Source organism: Sander vitreus, chromosome 16 (genome assembly GCF_031162955.1).
Source record: "Sander vitreus isolate 19-12246 chromosome 16, sanVit1, whole genome shotgun sequence".
Classification (NCBI taxonomy): Eukaryota; Metazoa; Chordata; class Actinopteri; order Perciformes; family Percidae; genus Sander; species Sander vitreus.
Genome location: NC_135870.1, coordinates 9,850,993 through 9,867,304, shown reverse-complemented (window position 1 = coordinate 9,867,304; position 16,312 = coordinate 9,850,993). Strand labels below are relative to the sequence as shown.

Here is a 16,312-nt window from a genome sequence, read left to right as displayed (position 1 = left end):
CTTTCAGTCATTTCACATTTACAACTTCAATATTCAAAATGGGATAGCTCCACTTTTGGCCCAGGGCTTTTCACACAATATTTAAACCCAGACGAACCCCTTTTGGGCTATGCAACATTTCACAGTACTGTTAACTCTACCTTTGAACACCACCTTGGACATAAATTGCAAAAACAATACTGCCCTACGATGTGAAATTCTAAAACTTCTAACCTTTCATACGTAAAATGCGTTGTAGAAGGTGATCCAGGAATAGCTTTATACATATATCAGTGTGAAGCCTCATACTAAATCCCACTTTTTAAGTGAACATGAACCAGAAACATGTTTACCATCATTTTTTGTGAATTGAGTTTATAACAGTGAATTCATCCATTCAATGAAGATGGCTCTTTCCTTGCCCAATCAAATTGTTGCGACATGGTTACTGTGTGCCTAAATTGTGTGCAGTAAGCCCTAGAAGCATTAAAACAACACAAGAGACTGCATTGGTGTGGGTGTGCTGTTTCAGGTACTGGTGAGACAAATCCAGAAAGGTCCGTTTGAGTAGTAGATCAATGAATTTGAAGGCTTATCAAAAGCCAAAACACTGAACAACAGGTTATAATACCACGAGAAAGAATTGTATAACTCTTGAAAGTTATCACAAATGCAGTTTTGTCATCATGGGGTAAACAGTAAAAATACACAATTGCATTGCAACCCTGCATTTTTTTGCAAAAGCTCTCTGCATGCTTGGCATTCTTGGCACCTCCACTGTGTCTATGGGTTGGCCAAAGTCGGTCTAAACGTGAAAGCCTTCAGGCAACTACTGTAATGTTGGTAGTTGGATGTTTATGATCTTATAGTACACAGGGAATAATGCTATTTTGTTATGCAATAAGTATTACAACCTGACAAAGGTCTGATTGAGCTCAAAACACTGTTGATTAAAATAGATTTGTGGTATAGAGTCAGTGTGCAGGAGTTACCTTTTAATTCCTTCATATATATAAAATTGCCTCACCCGTCTCTCTCGGCTTCCTTCTTTTCAAGGTCTTGAATGACATCCAGCAGGACCTTAATGGTGTTCTGGCTGGTCTCCAGGACCCCCTCCAGGCTGTGGAGCTGGGTCTGCAGGCTACGAATGTCATGGAGGGGTCCGTTTGGACCCAGGAGCTTTTCTGTCACCAGGGATGGGTCCAGTTTACACCTGGCCCCAGACACCAACCCTCCCAGAATTTCCTGGACCTGTCTTAGTGTGTCAGCCTGGGTGGCAGTCATGGGCCCAACTGTAGACCGCTCCCCAGAAGCACAGCAGCCCCTGGCTCCAGAGCAACCCTGCTGGTTTGGAGGGAGAGGATGTTGGCTGTTGGGGGTGTTGGGCCTGGCGTTGGGTCCTGAGCAGAGCATTTTGTGTAGTGCCCCAAGCTGAGCCTGGGCTGAGCTGAGACAGCTGGACTTAAAACAGGCCTTGGCAGGAGAGGAGGAGGATGAGGAGGACTGCTTCTCTCCCTTCATCGCAGCAACTGGAGGAGTTTGAGCTCTGTGCTTCAGAGAGCTGGCTCTCTCACAGAGCTTGGGTGAGTTTGTGCATTTTATATCTTCCTTTTTTCCTTTATCTTTCTTGTTGGCCATGCTGTCTGCCCTGAGCATGGGTGTTCGGATTACAGGACCTGGTGGATCACTTCCCTTTTTGCGTGGTGTGTAAGGTGGCGGTGGTGGGGGAGGAGGTGGAAGTCGAATGGCCCTCTTATCCTGAGCGTTGTAGGGCGCCTGAGAGGGGGGCGTGTATGGTGGTGCAGCACGAAATGTGGAAGAATAAAGAGGAACAGCTTTAGTTGGTGTAGCACATTGTTGTACATTAGGAAGAGTGGACGCATATGTTTTCACAAGTGGAGGCAGAGAAGTGCAAGATTTTAATTTGGGGACTGGGGAGGAGTAGGGAGTTATACCTGTGATGGAAGAAGAGGTATTTTGCAGAGCTTGACATGGGATGTTGCAATGAGACACAGTTTGTATGAGAGTGGCATAAGAAGGTGTTGTAGAATTAGGGTGAGGGGCATGGTGACTAACCGAATGTGTAGTAGAGTAATATGATATGGAAGTGCATGACAGGGCAGTTTGAGTTACAAATGTACATGGTGTTAAATTTGTAGGAGGTGTAGCGTTTGATGCATTGTGTGGTGGCTGATGTGTTACGTTTGGGGTAGTGGTTGGATGTCTAATGGGGTCAAAGGGAGTTATATTGAGGGTTACAGTCTCGGTAGGGGTGGAACAGGTTAGGGGAGCTGATGATACTATGTTTGAGATAGGGGAGGTGCAGATTTGGGTGGGGCATGATGGTGCAGTTGAGGAAGGACTGGAGCAGACAACAGGTGTGCTGGGTGTTGTTGGTGGCGACACAACGGTATAATAGGGGATAGGGTGTTGGACGACAGTAGGTACAGAAGTGGAGCAAGGAATGGACAGTGCTATGGGTGGAGGTGGGGTGGTGCAAACTGGTTTGGCTGGAGAGGAGCAAAGTGGTTTAGCGCAGTGTTCCGGGGTCTGTGTTGGTGCACTTGTAGGTGGGTGAGAGGAACAGTAAGGCACAGTAGTTATTTGGGTGGTGGGAGGGTCTTGAGTCACAGTTGGGGATACAGGACTCTCCGATTGAATTTGCATTTCACTCAGTGATATTGTCAGAGGTGGGGAAGAACAGAGGCTGCAAGTTTGTGTCTGGGTAGTGCAAGGTTCATGATTTGGAGTGACAAAGTGACAAGGCGAGTCTGTTTTTTTTTTAATGGTGCACTGTTCCGCATTTGGAGGTAGGGTTGGGCGAGAGTTGGAGATTTGAATTGGAGTTGTGCATTGTTTGTCATTCAAAGGTAGAGATTTATGTTGACTCTCAGTTTGACTTTGGGTGGTACAATACTTTGAATTTTGAGGTGGGAAAGGGCTCTCAGTTTGAACTTGAGTTGTACAGAGTTTGGTATTTGAGGGGGGCGGGGATGGACTGGGGCTTTCAGTCTGAGTGAGAGTGGTGCAAATGTGCACTTCCTTTCCAGGATCACTTGTTGTCCTATTCAGCCGCTTTCTCCTCCTGACCACTGAGGGAGTGCTGCTTCCCTGACGCTTGGCGCCATCTTGACAGGACACAGAGGAACAGTGAAATGGCTCAATGTTGTGAAGCACTGAAGGGGGGCAGCTGTGCCTGGAGCTTTTTACCACACTAACAGCTGATTTGATGTCTGTCCTGGAGGCTTTAGACCTCCGTTCCACCACAGTTGGATCCCCAGGCCCAGGAGGACCATTCTGATCCTTGGACCCAGGCACCAACACATGGTTGTGTGCAAGGTACTCATCTTGAGAGTCCTGCTCGTCATCCCCATCCATGCCCACTGAGTCCCCGATGCTGTGGCTACGTGTGTGGGTGGAAGAGAGGGACTGGGGCTTTTTAAGGCATGGGGAGGTCTGGATGGCTGTGCTGGTGCTCGTACTGGGCCTGCGTGTCATTGGCAAGGTTAGGGAGTTAGTCTGTGGTGGTGCCCAGCATCGACGTGTAGGGCCCGGTGTCAATGGATGAGGAGGGGCCCTGGCTAAGAAAGCAGCCACCACCTCTATAGTACTTGCCATGTCCCCACGCACAGCCCCCACCACAGAGGTTTGGCCAGGTAAACTCTGAATCCGTGGGCCATCCCTGTCAGTCCATGGCTTGGGGGACCTGCTGCTGTGTTTGCGAAGAGGATGTGGGCTGTCACAATTTGTGGCAGGCTTCTGATGGCTATTGTTTTCTCCTGTTCCACTGTTGCCACTGCTGCTGCTGCCATCCTCCAGGTCTTTAAAGCGGACCTGGTGGGTGCGGTTGCGGCGGCGCTTGAGGCGGCTCTCAATATCTGGGGAGTCTCGATTGAGCAGCACAGAGCGCACAGTCATTGTCCCAGGCAACTTGTCCGCCAAGGTGCTCTTGCCGTTGGTTTGGCCTGTAAGCAAGTGGTTGGGCTCTTTGCTCACCATTTCTCTTGTCTATCTCGCTCCCCCAACATCCACAGGCTCCGCAGGCAGTTTGATGTTGTGAAGGCCTAGTTGTGTCAATGCGTCAACAAGGAAAGTGATCTCCCCTTTACTATATATTCTTTATAACAGTGAGAGATTTGTACAATTGATTGACTGAGTTCTAGTTTCATCACAGAACATACTTTATAAGATATAAACTTCTTTATAGGATTGTGTGCAGCTGCTCAGGTTATCTGAAATGTATACACCAAGGACTTTCTTTTGCAACTAAGACTATCCTTTAGAAAGGATGGATTACTGTATTCACAGTTCAAGGAGTAGTAATATTAAGCACAGCAAGGAAAAAATCATTGTGATAAAAGCTAACCTCTAGCATTTATCTTACCCATGTACAAAAATAAATATATGCAGCATCAAATACTCTTTAGAATAAGCATGTGAGACGTGTCCATACTCTCCCATGTCTTCTGAAGTTGAGAACTTCTTGCTTCTTATTTCTCTTTAACTTTCCAGTGAGAAACTCTTGATGATGCCAGAGAGGTTACCGGCAAATAAGCAGGAAGGAAGAAAATGCAGCCTGTCCATCCTTACTGTGTCCATCACATTGGCTTGTCTACTTGGTGGCCCCTCCTTCTCCACCTGCTGTGTCCCCTGGGCCCTCAGGAGATTGGATGGCCAAAGTATGGGATGGACCTGCGTACTTCCCCATAATGGCCTATCTGTTTTAACTTCCTTTTGATTTTATCACTCTCTCTCGGTTTCTTTTTTTCTCAGCTCTTCTCTCAGTGACTCATTCTCTCATGGTTGCAGACAGCGTGAGTTCCTAAAGAGAGCAGAAAGACAAAGAGAGAAATAAAAGGAGTAAGAGACTGTAATTGTTCCATATTATGCACTTCCATTGAAACACAATGTGCATGTTCCTCGGGATAATGAAGGAGATATAAGATAGGCAGCTATTTTAAAAAAAATGAATGAGCGCATGGTCAACACAAAATGGAAAAAGAAGACCAATTCAGAAAAAGTAATGAAAGGATGTAGGTGACAAAAGAAAAACAGGGTATAGGGAAAAACACTAGGTATATCATCAGCACCAGAAGAACATCCACAAGAAACAAGTGAAAGAGATTGTAATTAAGATCTATTCACATTGGCTGAAGGGCATACTCATGGTTTATGTGTATTTGATATTCCTCTCTCTGTAATCCCTTTTTTATATCTGATGTCTGTCTTTTGTACACGTGCATACACTTACATTATTGTTAAAAGTAGCTGTATTGTGGCAGCGGCAGCAGCAGTTCTGGTCGTATTCAGTATTATTCCTGCTCATGGGCACACATTGTGACAGTTATTCCTCATATATGAGTGTCTTACAGATTTTTCTTTTCCGCCATGTTTAACAGTCTGCGGCCCTGTTAGCTTCTTGATGATCTGCCATGGTGACATCCTTTCTGATTCATCTGGTCACTGTATGACAGTCTGTCTGCCTTGCTGTATTAAGTAGTATGTTCTCGTCACACTGATTCTGCAGCCTGTTTTTGACAATCTATGGCCTTTATATATATATATATATATATATATATATATATATATATATATATATATATATATATCACTTCCATTTCCTGTCTGTGCCACTGGCAGTCGGGCGTGATGCTGTCGTTTGTCTTACACGATCTATGGATTTGTGCCTTGTTATCTCCTTGTGATAGCCTCTGACACTGACAAGCCCGGGCAAATTCTGTGTGTGAGTGTGACTGGCTGCTCTGTTCCCCTCTTTTCTGTGGGAGGGGTAATTAGTGACTCCTTCACAGCTCCCAGGTTATTTAGGGAGAGAGAGACCCGAGGGGCTGCCACTTTTATTTACGTCCTCTGTTTTCCTCTCTTTCCCTCTTTCTTTCTCTGGCTCTGAAATAGAGGATCTTTTTCACAAATGCGCCCCCACCATCAAACCCCTTTTAAAAATGTGGTTATTAGGATGAATTATGATTAAAGTCACAGCTGACAGAGCCTTGAGGGGAAATATCAACCATACACACTCAGATATATGAATGGATTTAAAAACAACTACAGGATTCCTTCTCATTTTACTTTCTTATCACTGCAGTGTATAGCTACAGATGAGCTTCTTGTGATTCACACAGAAGACCAAATGGGAGATAATACAATAAGGAGGACTGATCATGATCTACAGAGGCTAAACAACAAAAGCAAATGTATATCTATAGCATATTATTGATCTACACTGTCCATTCAACCTTGAGTCTTCCATTTCACTCCGGTCGTCAGTCTTCTTACCCATTTCCTGTAAAAAGCACTACTTTCAACATTCACCCTGACAGATTTTCTCAGAGTTTCATCCACCAATCGCAGGACCATTTCCCTTACTCATTCTATGGGGTGTCATCCTGATCCTACCCTCTTTCTATCTTCCTTCCTTTCCCTCCATTTTTTTCCTTACCACTGACACTTTTATCTTTCCTCCTTCTTCTACCATCACTTGCTCCGCCACATTCTCCCCGCTGCCTCTTTTTTGTTTCGCAGCCCACACTCACCACAGTTCCGTCTCCTTGGTCTGTAAACTACCTTTGAATAAAAATTTACGCTGACAGTTTAATGAATCCAGACCCTCTTAATGCTGCATGGACTCAGTCCTGTGGCTGAGGCCAGCTCTTTCCCACATGTGGCATTTTCATGTTGAGCTTTATTGGCAGACAAAAGATAAATGACCAGGCAGGAGGAGGAAGGTGTGCAACGGCATAATGCCAGCAAGGGTCATAACTCTTTTCGGTTATTATTTAAGATATACCACAGCCTTCTTGCAAGCTGCCTACCTCTCTGAGAAGGCTTTGCTGTGGATATAAGCTATCCTCTTTCCTGTGTGTGTGTGTGTGTGTGTGTGTGTGTGTGTGTGTGTGTGTGTGTGTGTGTGTGTGTGTGATGATAATGCTAAGGTCACATCTGATCTCCCTATGCTAAGCCGTGCTGACTCTAAGAAACATATCTGATGCATTCAAAACCAAAAAAAAGCCAAGAGTAGATCTAATAATATTCTTCAAAGGATGTTGAGAATTGTATCCATGCCAATAACACACCTTTGGGTCTCACTGTGCTGAGGAGGTGGAAGGTGCTGTGGATTGAATTGTTATGTAAAGGCATGTCAGATCGGATTGTCTAGGCACGCTTAAATTTGTCAGACAGGAAAGAGATGAAGAGGAGGCACAGAGAGGAAGAGGAGGGAGAGGAGGCAGACATGCTTGGTTATATTTAGAGATGCTATGAGACAACCTCTGGCAGCAGAGGAAATGTCATGGTTAGGGTTCAGTGAAGTGGTAAATCAGGAGCATCAGCGTGTCAGGGCATTTAAGGGGGAACTGGAGAGGAACTAAGAAAAGCTATATGATCAGTTATTGGCCCTGTGAGCAAAAGGAAGGGTAAGAGTTATACCTGTGCTCTGTCAAAGGAATTTACAACACAGTCAGCTCCCAGAACAGATGTAAAGTGCAGAAGCCTTTTTAGTGTTTGCATTCTTGTCCAAAGTCATCTCAAATTCAGGAACAACTCCTTGAGAGTTGCCTATAAAGGAATATTTTGTTAGGTAAGCATTGTGTGCAGCACAGCAATGTCTCAAACAGGGGACTGTTTGGTTTTATTTAATAAAACCAGCAAGTATAAAAAAAAATGCAGAAGCAGCGCATAAAGGACTTTCTGGGCACAAAGATTTGTATGTATTTAGATCTGCATGCATTCATAAGAAAAGCTGACCTATGTCAACAACAAATAGCTTTAACAAAACGTTTTCAGAAATTAGTAAAAAGCATCAGTAAAGGTATCATCTTCACAGCTCTGGGATCTGCTCTTGAGGGGGGAACAAATCTTTCATTGCTGATACCCAGAGTTGGAAACAGTGATGCAGCTGCCTCTGATTGATGAAATCTTAATCCTGATGCTTAAAGCAAATTAAATTAAACAAACAACACAAATTAAATTACAATTCTTAATTCATTATATACCCGAGGCAACACAGTGAACACCATTGTTATTCCTGTCAGACACTTGTGTAATAGCAGCAAGATGTAAATGCTGGTTTGTATGTTTGTCTGTTTGTTTGTTTGTGTAGGACTGTGTACTGACATTTGGCTTGGCCAGTTACAGTCATCCTTCACAGCAAGCCATATTTCACCAATATGGCTTCTACTAACAGAAAGCTAGGAAGGTTTATCTTTCCTTCATCAAAATAAAGTTATCACCCAAATGGTAACCACCACGGCTGAGCGTGTATACCCGCATTTCAATTCTGCAGCTCTGTCAGCCACCAACAATAGAAAAGACAGAAACTGTTAGCGACTAGCTGGTCAACACGGTGAAGCATTCAGCAGCTAAAGAGACAGATATTTCCTTAAAAGGTGCCCTGCCACACAAAACCGTTTTGTGTTTGTGTTATGTCATGAATGTGAAAATGAACTGCTACCTCCTCTGTCAGCTCTAGCCACTGAAAAGAAATAAGCGGAGAAATCAGGCCAATTACAAAAGCTGGTCAGTCTGACATGGTGTTGCCTGAGCTCATTACTATTCATGAGCTCGCCCAGTTGTGCTGAGTAAAACCTCATTGGCTAGCTGTTAGCCAATCAGAGTCAAGCATCAAGCAGCTTAGCTCATTGAATATTAATGAGAACTGGCACAAATCGAGCTGAGTCTTCCTGCAGGCTTTCTATACCACGCTAGAATGACTTGAGACAAGGTAACCAAGGCATTTTTTCCAAAGAAAATGTTAGTCCATGGTAGAACTTCAGACATTACCACAAAGTAATGAAATACGTGTGGCAGGGTACCTTTAAGAGTTGGTAGAGACCAAAATAGAGCTTAAAGAGCGTGAATGTTGGACTTACTGTATATTCATCAGGTGGCCAGAATCACAATTAAGTGAATGATAATGTTGCTCTTTAACTGCTGGATGTGTAAATAAGCCAGTATTTGCTAGTAAGTTCACCATATAAACTTAAAAGCATAGACTGTTAATATTTACAGTCAATGCTTAAAAGTCGATATGTCAGTGTGATTACAGCCTGTTTCCGCTGCCCCCAAGTGGCCAAAAAAGTCAGTTATTGCAGGTTTAAGAGTGTACTGGTTAGTTTAACATTTGTTTTTAGTCAAGAGCTTTTAGCCGGATAGTCCTTTTCACCTCACACACCATTTATTTTTCATGTCTATTTTGACTAACTGAAAAAGTTGGAGAGGTCGGTGGCAATACAGACGAAGCGGACTAAAAAGGTTCATACGTCATAATGGAATCTGCACAAATTACAAAGGAAAGTTGGTGCACTCCATGCTGGTTTTGTTTTGATAGACAGTTTTACAAATTAGTGACTTTCAGTCAGATGTCTAAATATCTTCATAATTAATACAAAAAACCCAATGTCTCCTTGATGCTCTGTTGGGCTGTTCTTTAGACAGACTCTCTAACTTTGTCAATATTTGCATGTTTGTGTCATTTCAATACTCTACTGTAATGCTCTTTTCATTCATATAACAGCACAGGATGCAAATATTTCAAGGTTAAACATCACTTGAACTATAAACACACAAAGACAAATGTCAGCTTGTAAAGTCAAAGGCCAGCCCAGCTCATCGGCCACCCTACTTGTTCCAATTTCCTTGAAGGATGGCCGGATTACTTCTAACTGTCAGAGTGTGAGTGCCAGAAATGATTTGTCCCATCTGTCCTCCTCTGACCAAAATCCTCTGCCTCATATGAAATCCCTATATGTAGGCCAATGGATTGTGATAAGCATACTAACTGTGAGCAAAGTTGAGGATGTTTGTGAAAGAAAGCCCGAGTAAACATTGTTTTCTTTTTCGCACGCCTTCTGCAGCCTAATTGTCTTGTATCTCTGGCTGGTTAGTTCTTTTATGTTCTGGCTTTTGTGTTTCTGTGCCAAAGGATTTAGACAGGAGAATCTTCCAAAGGTCTCTGTATGAAAAATCAGCAGCAATACACAGGTGGCTTGACTGACATGTCCAGTGCACAGCAGCATGCTACATGTAGGTACATACAGCACACACTGCTCCCTGAGGGTTACTCTCTGCTGGGCTGTCGTGCTGCAATGTCCCTGTCCAAACTAATGTCCCAAGAATACATCATGGTGTGTTACCTATAAAGCCCAGCTGCTGTCAGTCCAACGAAAACACCTTGCCAGCAGAAAGACAGATTCACAAAGCGTGGAGTAAAAGTTTAAGAGAGAAGTACATTAACTTCAGTTGGGTATAGAGAGAAAATTAAGTGGTGGAGACAGAAGACAGATTTATAAGCAATGTGAGAAAAGGATTAAATGTTAGATATATAAGAGAAGGGATATGGAGATGGAGCTGACTCCTTAAAAGACATGCTGATGAGATAAAAGGGAAATATAGTGAGAGAACAAGAGCAAAGAGTTGTGTGACGACAGACGAGATTAACAGCACAGCATTTTTTCACACAGCAAATGTGTGTGTGTGCGCAAATGTGCACCTGTGCGTGGTGAGTGCATCCATGTGTGTTTGATGGTGTGCATGCATGCATGAGAGAGTGCATGTGCAATTACCTTGGTATCATGTGTTTCAATGACAAGATTACTATGAGATAAGTTAATTGAGAGTTATGAATGATGTGCAAATTAAAATACATATTGTAAAAGCACATTAGCTTTATTGAAGTGCATTAACAATTTCACACTTTACTTGAAAAGAGCATGCATTGAAACACACACACACACACACACACACACACACACACACACACACACACACACACACACACTTCCCTCACTCAGTGCCGCCTCCTCCTCAAACTTTCTGCATACACCCCCCACAAATATGCAATGAAAGCACGCTGCTAGAATCTGCAAAGCTACATCACTGACAGACCAATCTAAGCTCCTCACTCTTTAAAGCTTCTCATAAAGCCGCACAATCTCGGAAAATAACTCCCACACCTGCAGTAAAGCAAAGCCCAGTATCAAAAATACACACACGTACGATCCCTTTTCACTGGATTTCACACACACAAACACAGGCACGTTATGAGCACATGAACACACCCCCATTGTCAGAATAAATGTGCACATACGCACACCACACACACCTGCCAAACACATAAACAAAATGTATGCATGCACGTGTGTGCACACATGCAAGGACGCGCACTGCCTCTCTTTCCATTGCACAATTCAGCAGAATATAAAAAGAGCCAAAACAAAACAGTGAGTAAAAGAGACTCGTTGCTAATGCCAACTGCCCAAAATGAAAACAGATACTTGTGGGATGTTTTTAAATCTGTCCTCAGCCTTGATCTTTATCACTTTGTTATCTCTATGGTGATGCTGAGAGAAGGATGATTGGGGAGATTGCTGTACCATCTTCCATCAGGACACAGAACTGAGTCACACATACCACATCTCTCTCTTCCCGTTTCCCTTCTGTGTTGTCTCTTTCTCCCGCAAAAGCTTGCTCCTCTTCTCTGCTTTTCCTTCACGTCTCTTCAGCCCATTCTTCCATCCCTCCGGCGTTCATGTTTGCTCTTATTCCCACCTCTCTGTCACGGCTGCTTGGTGAGCTTCACACCGCTTCCTTTCCTCTGTGTAGAGTCCATCTGCTCCTCTCTTGTCTCGCTTTCCTTTCCTCTTTCTCCTTTCCTCTCTGGTTGTGTCTTTTTCTATCTTACTCTCCTCTTCTTCTGCCTTTCACGTGGGAACCTTTTTATCCATCCCTCAGAGCTCTGAGCTCCGCTGTGTCTACCTAGCTGCCTGAACGTTTGTGCTGTGAGTGGAAGTGAATGGACAGGAGGGGGAGCAAGAAGGAAAGAGTGAGTAAACAGGCAGTTACCCTCTCAGATGCTCCTCTCAGTTTCTCCTGTCTTGTTCCTTTTTCCTCTCTCCCCCTTTCTCGCTGCGTGTCTTCATCATGACCTCCTCTCCATGTTGCCATGCAAGCCCCTGTATCCTTGTATGCAAAGGAAGGGAGGGAGGGGGTGGAAGGGAGGGAGGGGTGGGAGGGGTGGGATGGGGAATGGGAGGCAGTCGGAGGTGGAGCTAGAGAGTAAGTCTAATTAAAAAGCAGAGTATGTACAGCTGCAGAGAGCAAAGAGGGAGACAGCGAGGAGAGGGGTGGAGAGAGGGGAGCAAAGTGATCCAGGGGGCGGAACCAAGGGATAGGGAGGGAAGAAGCAGTCAGCTGGGGGTGGAAATGAGGGGCACGGAGTGGTTAAGGGGGGGCTGGCGGTATAGAGCAGCTAGTAGTGTGAGGTGGGGAAAACTGAAGAGCTGACAGGACACCAAGGTCAGCTGGAGAGGAATGCAGAAAGGTCATGGATAGAGAGAGGGAGGAAGAAGAGGGGAGAGAAGTTGGGAGAAGGAGATAGGAACAGACAGGTAGAATTATTGTACAGATATCTCCCATGTGAGCGGGGGCAGACCCGGGCAACCATGACCAGCAGGATAATAGAGACACATGGACAATGGCCCTCTGAAGCAGAGGCAGATCCACAGACATCGAAGGTTAAACCGCTCCACTGTTTTCAGGCATCTTTAAATTAACATGTGTCAGTGTTGTGCATGCAAATTAAAAGGCAAAACACCATCTGCATTAAATTAATCATGTATTTTTGCTTGGATTGTCTTCTGTCTGACGTTCTGAGCAAGTTTTTGTCCAGACTTGATGACTATAACAAATTGTTTTTTTTTCTCCTATTGTTGAACATCGCCCCCGTCATCACTGCACTGGCTGTTGTCACCTGAGGCTGGTTAGTAGAACCCACTCTATACAGCCAAGATGGAGAGATAAAGTCTATACCTAAATGCCTTAAGGGCTGAGACATCTCATCCCATTTTATCAGCTCTGATCACTTATCTTGTCCCATATCCTCTCCCTCTATCAGACTTACATTAACATCCCAATGAATCTTGTTCTTACATCTCTCAGATGTTCTACTTTTACATTTTCAGACCTCATTTCTAGGAATCGTCATTTGAATGGATTTCAAATAAAATGGAAAGAGCACAATTACTCCCACGGAATTTACAGTAATAGGAGTTGAATGGACAGGCCATCCACTGCAATAATGATTCGTAATGGGATATACGTATGAAATACATGTAGGAACATGGAGTCGAGCCATTTAGCTAATCAAATAGCATACCATATAACATACCAACCTATGTTATGAGAAACGTTCATTCTAAAAAACAATTATATATATATATATATATATATATATATATATATATATATATATATGTGATATAACAAGATAAAGTGATAGGTTGTTATTACTGTATCGATCTATATGTCATAATAATATGAAAAATCTTGTAAAGATGCTAACGTAACAAGAAACTGAGCAAATCATTGTCATCATGGTGGCAGCAAAATGCTGCCGTACTTCACCACACTCACATGTACATGTCCAAATCTAGGGACAATTTGGAAAAATGTGAAAAACGTTCATTGTTGACCTTGTAAACAGTAGTTGAAAAAATAGACAGCGGATTAACAATGCTAGCATGTTGATATTATTAGGTATAATGTTTACCATCTTATTCTAGATTAGCATTCAAACATTTGTCTGTACATTATATGCTTAGCTCCAAACAGCAGACACAGTTAAACATATGGACCCCCCCATAAATTAGATGAAAAACTAATATCTGTTGTGCAAACTTATCCAGATAACTCAGGAACAGGCCCCAGGATATGTACCTGCAGCTGGGTTGAAGCAGAGTGACGCACTGGTTGAAGGGGTGTTCAGGGTCATAATATGCTGCACTGAGAGCTTTGCTTTGCACGGCTGCAGCGACTTTGTCGTCTGTGACGGGTTGAAAGACGAGTGAATGAATCATTGAATGTTTGTGCCTGAGACTGTCAGCATGGTGGAGCAGCAAATGGAGGATAATGAAAGGACAGACAGACTATGAGGCTTCTAAACAGGTGGAGCAGTCTTTTGTCTACAGAGAGGACCTTGAGTATACAGACAACAGCAAGCTTTGGCTGGCAGAGTTTGTAGGTGGTGTTCCGTTTATCAGCCATTATATTTTGACGATGCTCTCCACCATCTCAACTGTCCTGCTGGTGATTATAGTGGAGTTGCATGTGAGTCAAATAATCTCTGAAGAGCTGAAAAGCAGTTATTTATAGTTTGAGACTTTCAGACACAGTAGCATTCTGCACAGGCTTTGTGAAATGAAACAAATGAGAATGTTAATAGGCCACTATAGACTGTTCCATCCATGTATTTACTGAATTCATATATTGCATTTACTGCATATTGTTGCTGTCTATCATAAAAAAAAAAAAAAATCCTTCATGGGTTGAGTAATGTTCCTACTTCTCAGGCTAAATAACCACCAATGGATTATCTGAAAAATGCATTGTCAAATTTTTTCTTACAGATGTTCATGGTCCCAAGAGGATGAAACCAATTTCCTATAGCGCCAATTCAAATGTGGTTTTGAGTGAAATGTCTTAACTATTTGGTTAATTGTCATGAAATTTAATACAGATATTCATGTCCATTTTACGATCACTTCGCTACTAATTTCAGAACCTTGTCATTTTTCAAAACTCTAGACACAAAACTCAAAACGATCATCACTTGTAACACAGGATGTCCAATGTTCAAAACATTGCATTGTGCATTCATATCTTTAAATAAATCTTGCACTATCATTGGTTCAAAAAACAAATTTATTGTGAAATACCATTGAAACGTTATTTTAGATCACCCACACGCACAAGCTACCCATAGTTTCACTGGGTCATCGTTCGTACAATCATTAAATATTGTAGTACAAAATAGGTGATCCATGTTTCATTATGGTACTAGATGTAAAGACATCCCTGTAAAAGTACTGCAGTAGTAGAGCGAATACTACAGACAAACCTGAAATGTATTGATGAAAAACCAATACAGTACGATCACAACATAGGTTTATTTGAATCAAAGCAAAATAATTAGCTACAAAATAGAAAAGACACTACTGTAAAACATCAAATGCAGTGTTCTTCAACTTGCTTGTACTGTAAAAAGCAAAACAAAGAAGTGATTACTGTACTTCTACATATTCATCAACTCCGTCTTGTGGATTTGGCCACAGGTTCTCATCTACATTGCAATTAGCCAAACATCTTACAAAAATAAAAAACCTTCGGGCATGGCGAACAATGTGGTACGAGTGTGTGTATGTATAGTGTGTATATCTATCTATCTATCTATCATCAGTAACGAGTTGGCAGAATTGGACAAGCAATTCCAAGGGCCTGCATGCATACAGTGCAGTACTGTCAATACTGTAAATAGTCTCAAAGGTGGTACATGGGACCATAGAAACAGTGTCTGATAAACAGTAGTACATTACAGTAAAGAATGATGATGAAATATTACATCCATAGATAATGTAGTCTAATTGGTTCATGCACCACACTAATTGGTGACAATTAATCTTATCTTTAAACTTTCATGATCTAAACATGGAATATTGTTTGTCTGTTTCCATACAACTATGCATTAAGAGTAACGCAACATTTACTCATCATTTTGAGTAGTTGTATCGATTGATAGATCATTGTAATGAAATGAATAGACAATCATCTGAAATGTAATGTGTGAATTGCTTTTTGAAATAGTAGTACTTTGATGTTAAGTTGTGTCATATTGAACAGGTGATCTTTGTTAAATGAACAAATGATATTTGGTTCATGTGTATTGTATCCAAGCAATTGAAAAAAGTGTTAGTTTTGAAAAATGTGTATTTTGATCATTGGTTGAGAGTTGTGTCTAGAGTTTTGAAAAATGACATCAAGGTTCTGAAATTAGTGCCAAAGTGATTGTAAAAAAACTGCAGGATGAATTCTAACAACTTTGGTGATCCTGACTTTTAATATAGCGCCATCATCAGGTCATAATTTTAATTTGTCCAATACTTTGGTTTTTGTCATCAGTCTTAGCTGTACTGTGTGTCACTACCCAATCCAGTCTGGAAACCAGATTTGTTTTTAACCCATACCTTTTCAAGGTCAATGCCTAACCTCAACCATCTTTGCACATGCGTAGAACAAATCAGGGTTACGGTACGGATCGGGCAGCAACAGTGCTAAATGGCAAATGTTGGCATGCTAACAAATGGCAAATGTTGGCATGCTAACATGTTACTTTGTGTTGTCCACAGAAGTCAGTTACCTTCCTCTCGGGGTGAGTCCAGGAACTGTAATTATTTTTTATCAAACTTAATCCAAAAGCTCCCTGCATATAGCCAGTCTAATATTTTTCAGAGCCACCCAAAGTACACCACTAGTTTACTGGCATTCA

General features: G+C 42.4%; 1 protein-coding gene across 3 annotated transcripts in view; it reads right to left on the bottom strand.

The window, feature by feature from the left end:
• The window catches only part of LOC144531848 (uncharacterized), a 35,425-nt gene extending 23,501 nt beyond the window's left edge, over positions 1-11,924 (bottom strand). For 2 of the 3 annotated variants that reach the window (XM_078272173.1, XM_078272175.1), the window contains exons 1-2: positions 11,404-11,916; positions 1,007-4,801 (exon numbers count right to left, since the gene is read on the bottom strand). In XM_078272173.1, coding sequence (XP_078128299.1) covers positions 1,007-3,978 — 2,972 coding nt within the window. In that variant the 5' untranslated portion in view covers positions 3,979-4,801; positions 11,404-11,916. Of the gene's footprint in view, positions 1-1,006; positions 4,802-11,403 lie in introns of all 3 variants that reach the window. The other variant, XM_078272174.1, reaches the window with a different exon arrangement.
• Positions 11,925-16,312: the final 4,388 nt, after the last annotated feature.